Source organism: Diadema antillarum, unplaced genomic scaffold (genome assembly GCF_040938485.1).
Source record: "Diadema antillarum isolate AM-2024a unplaced genomic scaffold, OU_Dant_1.0 scf00000099, whole genome shotgun sequence".
NCBI classification, from domain to species: domain Eukaryota; kingdom Metazoa; phylum Echinodermata; class Echinoidea; order Diadematoida; family Diadematidae; genus Diadema; species Diadema antillarum.
This window is the reverse complement of record NW_027270988.1, coordinates 5,146,533-5,153,734: the sequence shown is the minus strand read 5'-3', so window position 1 is coordinate 5,153,734 and position 7,202 is coordinate 5,146,533. Positions and strand designations below refer to the sequence as shown.

Below are 7,202 nucleotides of genomic sequence, written 5' to 3'. Positions count from 1 at the left end.
CATCAAAAGCTTCTCATCCATTTTAAATCCTATTCATGTGATGAGGTATGACAATAATCATATCCTTGTGTTGTATTATTTTGTCGTCTGAAAAAAAAAAAAACACCTTTGGCACAGATTTTTAATACATCTAACGTTATTAGTTTTTGTTTGCCTGAAACAAGAAAGTGTTCACACTGCAATACGGGGATATCATTCTCCATTGTGTGAGAGGGACCTGTAGTTGTGTAGAATTAACACCTTCACAAATTCTGGTGCCTGAGGGTATTTACAATTATATAAAAACAGAGCCAACTGAAACAAGATAATTCCGACCTGGGAGGTCAATTATTGGCACAACAAACTTACCTCATTTAACCAGCCTTTAAAGTGAGACCTGCTAGGTCCCTTTCTACCATTGCCACGCCCTCGAGCCCCGCCCACTTGTCTGCCATGGTGACGAGCCTGCACACGGCGAGACACCTCCTCCCACTTGAGCTCTGGTGGGGTTCCATCAATGACAAACACCAGTTGGACTCCCAATCGCAGGAAATTTGAGACACGAAAGAAAAGATTTCTTCAGGATGCAGCAAGAAATAGAGAATTAAGAGAAATATTTAAGTAAAACAAACAGATAGAATTTCACTGATCAAACGCAATTCTTCACAATCTGAAACTTTCCAAAAGGGGGAAATGCACTATGGGTTTTTTTCTTTAAAAAAAAAAAATCACAAGATTATCTTTCCATGCATGATGCAGTGTGACGAACAAAATTTCAAGGTTTTAGTATGAAAAGTGGCCAGTGCATTTCAATTGTAGGCCTACCTGTACTGATTACAAATCATGATGTCTAACTCTAACCAGTCACTCTGAACTAGTAGGAGGTAGGCCAACATGTGTCTAACAGTCATATCACAAATACACTCACAGGTTTTGGGTAACGTTATAACATGTTACTGTTTGACAATATGATCATTGAATTGATTAAGAACATTTCAAAGAAAGTTAAGTAATTGCTGAATGTTTTATGATTGCCCATCATGCATCATTTCTTGTCCTCTAAAACATAGGAGTGACACACCTTTGTACTATAGAAATATAAAATCATATGCTATGCTAGCAATGCAACAGATCAGATAATCACACTGATCGCCCCAAATCAAAGACAGTAAGCCTACCTCAAATGTGGCTTAAGAACTTTTCCCTGCATCACTTTCAGTCCTGTCACTTGACTTTCCACCAGCCATATTGCCAGGTCCACAGCGATGACCTTTCCCTCCAACGCCTGGACACAAACCTCCTGCTTTACGGAGGCCAAGATGGGCCATAGATTGTGCACTCCCATAGCTATTATTTTCGTTCTGTGTTCTATCGAACAAGTGTCATGTCACTTGAAATGAAGCTTGATGGAGTCTTCTTGAGTTCTGTGGTCAGTACGATCCTACAATACATATGTCATCCAGATCCTCGAAGTGATCCTGGTGTTGAAGTTTCCTTGAAAATCGCATGCAAACTGACATTGCTCATGATTAATGATCTCATTTTTAGAAACCTAATAAATGTAGCGAAACTGTAACTTATTCGTACCCTCGTAAAATAGATCGTGGAATTGGTAATCGTGAATGGAGCTCTGGTACTGGTGGAGGATCTTGCATGTGTTGCGTAATACCGTATGTACAACGTGAATAATGCTTTGAAATGGCCGCAATATTAGCCATAAAGATCTTCTTAAGATGAATATTAGAAAATAAAATTGTCAAAAATCATTATAAAAACTTACCAAATTAAATATTTTCATTATGTAAAATATTAAATTTGAAGGAAAATTGGCTAATTTTTTTATTTAATATGATTATTTATAAACCAAAAATCTAAATCGGTTCTAAATGTTGAAACAGCGAAATACTCGGACACTTCAATTTTAGAGTTCAATCAAAGGTCATCGACCGGGACCTTCGCGCCAGATTTTGAAAGCGAGCGCTTTTGTTACGGAGGCTCCGGCGTTAAAAAACTCTCCAAAATGCCACTTTTGGGGAGAAAACTCTACATTCCGAAGGTCTTATCGAAGACAATAACACTAGCTGAGCCGTGTTTTCTGATTCCATTCACGAAGGAGGTGTTTTCCAGCAAAGTGTATCCTTTCAAAAATTTCGCGCAAATTCATTGCAAGAGAATCAAAATGGCTGCGCCCATGGAGCCCTGTGTAAAGTCTATGGGTGATTAGATTTGTGTGGGATGAAGTGTGTTACTTCCGGATAGCATACGTTTGACGTCGTATTTTTTTGCCATGGATCGTTGTTGAGTGACAAAATACAAATGGATAATATTCCCTTAACGTATTTTTGCCTACATTATGATTGTTTTACTCTTTAGAGACGATAAGTACGTAGAGTCTAGTTTTCTGACAGTTTAGTGATGACTATTGACCATTGACTGATTGACTCACTGACACTGCCACTGCACTGGACTCAGACGAGTCTCAGTTCCCAGTTGCCTTTTTGAGTTGGTTGATCATGGCCCAGGCCATGGGTTCGTGTTCAGTAGAAAACCTTGTCCTACAAGGATTTCTGGATCTAGAGTCTAGTCAGATTCTTCTCTTGAGTTCTCTACATCTATAGTATACAGCTGGGGTCTAGATTCTCAATGGAAACCAGTGTGCAGTGGCAGTCAGTAGCACACGTGTTTGGATCGCTGGTGCGGTAAGACTCGAGAGTAAGTCTAACCCCCGGGGCGCTGTAACCGATGTGTAAATTTACGTGTTGGGGTCCCTGGCCTGCCTGGTGTGCGGTTAGAGTATAGTCAAGATGTTCAACCATGATCTGGCATTAAATGTCCAAGGTTCCATCTTCTCCAGTGCCTAAATTTGACCGCATGCGAAACTTAAAAGCATAGATTAGCCTTCATACTGATACAGTGCACTCCCGTTACAACGAACACGGTTATAACGAAGTAAAACTTCTGGTCCCAAAATTATCGCCATTAATGGCTATGGTACAAAATTCGCTTATAACGAACACGGTTATAGCGAAATTTTCGTTATAACGAAGTCTTTTCCGAGCCCCACGGACAAAGAAAAACAAAAGAAATGTGCTCCGTTATAACGAAATGTGGATCGCCTTCGACAATTCGTAGCGGAACAAGCATGGGCGAACGCTTCACATCACGGTGTGTTCGCTCCGTGTGTTCGCTCCGTGTGTCACGCACAGTTTCCGTCAATTTTATGCTCTCTTTAATGTAATATCCAAACGAAATTTAAAAGGTACAGTATACCATTCCGTTTCACATATCTGCACAGTGTAAGATGAGTATTCAACAAACAGAATATGATATAAGCGAGGTTTCCTTATTTTTGCTATATATTGTATTTGTTCGGTTATAACAAAATTTTGTTATAACGAAAGAAAACTGCCGGTCCCGAGCATTTCGTTATAACAGGAGTGCACTGTAGTCGAATATGGCCATGGGCCATGGGCAGTTTGCTCTAACTGTTAGCCCAATCAGACACTGTGTATTATAATAAAGCATGTTGTGTGGGCCTACAATTACAAGGCTGTGTGTAGATGCTTTGAATGTCCATTGAATGAATGTTAATTTATTCAAAACCAAACATAAATAACAAGATAACACAAATCGCTGATACAAAAAAAAAAAATCCAGTAGGCCTAGTGTGTGCAAACCATGGCTTCACGACTTTCTTTGGCATTCTTATCAACACAAACAAACAACATTGTGTTTTTGACAAAGTGACATGGAATAAATCCTGATAATTATATCAGTAAATTTGCACCTTGTTATCCTGTATCAAGGAACTTGTATGATAGCCCTACTACAATTTTGTACGTACGGGTACTACATATCGACCACCTTCTTTTAAACCGACCGCGTATTAATTGGCGCACTGAACACTTAGTACGCACTTCTCTGCGCGCAAAGCACATAAAAATGGATTGGCTTTGAATGTTGATGAGGATGGTGTGGGAAAACGCGAAAATTCACTGTTCATTAATGGTTTTAATCAAGGACAAAATTTCGAATGAATATTTTCACCGAATTGTAATGACAGCACAATGTAATGTCTATGGAAGTTTCTTAAAAGCTTCGTACAACACGGTGTTTAATACAACTCGGTTTGCGTGCATTGTCAATGCAAAAACAGCGGTCGATCCTAATAACGAGATTTACCGCAGGGAGCTGAAACGAGGCCACGCAAGTTCGTTGGCGATATTTTTGCACTGAAACTTTGAATCGAAAAGGGAACAATGGCATTTGATAGAGCTGGATTTTCTCAATCACGTAGGTCAAGTTCTTTACGTGAATTTCAGTGTTACAACCTGTAAATATTCTTATCAAGCAAATAAACGTTACTAGGTGGTCGATGAGGAGTAGGTCCAACCATATTTCAAATTACAGCAACGCAGCTCAAATCAGATAGTGCAGGGAGTGCATGCAGTTGAAATATGGACATATGCACACAGAAGGTTTTTAGCTTGGCGAAGCTACATTTAATATCAAAGCAACTCTAAAATATACTTGGGAGTGTCTACAATAAACTCAATCATTGAGACTCTTACAGACAGAACAATGTTCATGGCAAATTGAAAGGTTGTTGCGGGAGTCTAGAATTATAACAATGCTATCTTTTTAATATGAAATGCAATCTTTTCTTCAAATCAGCAAGGAAAAAGATCTTTTTTATTTAACATTTAAACAGGGAAATAAAAAGCAGGCGGCCTCAAAAAAGGAAGCGAATGGGACACTAAACATGTATATATTTTTTTTACTTTGCCTAAAGAAAGAAAGTAGAAACCTTGTTTCTTATCCCCGTCTGCATCTGATTTTCACACTGCATCATTTTTTTTTTAATATTTGATATAAATGCAGATGATAATATTAAAGATTTGTGTTTCATGTCCCCGTTCGCATCTTTGTTGAGTCACCACATCTACTTTTAAACACTCAGATCTAGTACTACTTTTGGACAGCAAAAAAAAAAAAACATTTGAAATTCACCGACCAATCGTGATGATATGCATGCATGCATTAGAATCTCTGATTGTGCATATTAAAACAAGCCACCCATAATTTGACCACATGTAAAACCTATACTATTGCGTATTTTGCAAATTTTGGCATGGGAGGTCAAACCTTGGTGAGAGTTTTTTAAGTGTCATTATACCACTATCCCAGAATCCTATGGTGCCAACCAGCGAAGCTACTACATGTATGTGTTACCTTGGGCTTGGATGGCATGCTGTTGAGGAAATTAGCTAAACGTAAAAGTATGTTGTGAATGGACAAGTCTCCACACACACTTGTATTCGTACAAGCTATTTCATATACAGTGTGCATATCAGGAGCCTTGCTTGGTTTTGCTGCTTTCATACATGGTTGCTAATGCCATTTCACACTGCAATGACTTTTAAATGTGTACAAACTTACCCTAAATACTGCACAACCTAACACACTTGCATTTGAGTTTGCTGAACGGTGTTTAGCAAATTTTTGCATGTTATCTATTATACGTATGCCCCATTCCATACGTCTGTTAATTTACTGCGCATATCATGCAATTGATCGACCAATCACGTACTTTGTTATGCATTTGTATATATTGCATATACACAAGTAGTGTGCACAGTAGGTACATGTACTCACGCCCGATCTGAGCAAGGAGGTACTAAGTGTATGTATGTGTACGTGGAAATCTCAGACCGTACCTTGTTAGTTCCTCAGCTGGAACATGGTTAAATCTGCCTTCTTCAATGAGCCGAAGATTTTTTTTGAAACTTTTGCACTTACCACAATTCTTTTCCACTTGAGTTTTATTGGCCATACTGAGCTGATCTGAGCAATACTGAGCTGTACTGAGCTGATCAGCTGGTTCTAACAGCTAACTTCATTGGTTGCCTTGAAAATAGATTTACTGGTCAATCGTCAGGAAAATCCCCCAACAGAGAAAAACTGTCCTTTACTACGCACTGGTGATGAAAAGCCCCAGGAGTAGTACGGCTGGCATTCCTGTGGCTGAGATGCTGACCAATGATCAGCATGCCTCGGAAATTAAACACTTCCTGTCGAGATTCGTCAACTCCATTACGAAAGGGAAACAACTCAAGTCCGGGCTCCCAAGGAGAGTAGAGGTTGACTTTTCTTGGGTGGTGATTCAGGCCGCCCTACATGCATTTAACAGCGAGGGGATGAAGTCGTATCTCATCCGGACATGGAACCTCATGAACAGACGTCTTTCTAGACAAGATATCAAGGGTTTTACATACCCTCATATCTGTGCCGCCGACATGCTGAAAGATGCGAGCAGACATCTGAAGGAAGTGACAAAGGACAAGGGAGTAAGGCAGTTTTGCCTACGATGCCTTTGCTCTGCTGCAAACTGAGCATGAGTTTGAAAAGGCAATAGAGTCGTTCGGCCATCTTTGTCGTTTGACAGAGAGTGAATTCACTTCACCTCAAGTAGAGGACTCTCTGCAACATCTCAAGAATAGAATGAATCAGAAGGGTGTTACCAATGAAGACTTTGTGCAAAAGAGTGAGAAAGAAACTTCTGTCAAGGAAATGGTAGTCAACAGATTTAGGACTATCAGAGAGAGCTCACCGAGGTGGAAGGCATTCAAGGAGGAGAAGAAGAGAGTGAGTGACGAACTTGCAGCAGGGCAAACCGAAGTAGGAAATGATTACTTCACACCAGGACCGGCAGACTTCCTTTTGGATGGATTCCTGCACGTATTTGGTGACTTGTCCCGGTTTGCTCAGGGAAATATAAACCTTTCCACACCCTGTCCTCCAAGTTCCAATAGAGACGCTAACACGCTCATGGAAAACTGGTTTGGAACAGTGAAGAAAGATTTCATTCCCGTTGGGAGATCAAGGATAACTCCTGGAAAGTTCATCAGAAACTCGTACTGCAATATCAGAGGCCGTGTTGCAGAGACAGAACTTCGACCCATCAAAGGAAGGAAATTTGCAACATACGTTTGCTAACAAAAAAACAAGTTGCAAACGCACGATTGTATGCTATCACACTGTGCAAACGTTTGCCAAACAACACTCGCTGATTGGTCAATTACATGTAGCAAACATTTGCTAAAGGCAGTTGCATCCGTATGCCCGTTTCCATACATATGCCCCAAACGAATTATGTCCGCAACGGCCTTCCATAGACAGAGCCCACTGTGTCATACGCTGTATGTGGATTGAGTGCGTACATG

The 7,202-nt window shown here is 40.1% G+C and overlaps 1 protein-coding gene across 1 annotated transcript in view; it reads left to right on the top strand.

Annotated features, from left to right (window-relative positions):
- Positions 1 to 1,949: 1,949 nt before the first annotated feature.
- Positions 1,950 to 7,202, top strand: part of LOC139718749 (tyrosine-protein kinase BAZ1B-like) — a 46,608-nt gene continuing 41,355 nt past the window's right edge. Inside the window, exon 1 of the mRNA XM_071630215.1 lies at positions 1,950 to 2,112. Within this exon, the coding sequence (XP_071486316.1) occupies positions 2,000 to 2,112 (113 nt within the window). The 5' untranslated portion in view covers positions 1,950 to 1,999. The remainder of the gene's footprint in view (positions 2,113 to 7,202) is intronic.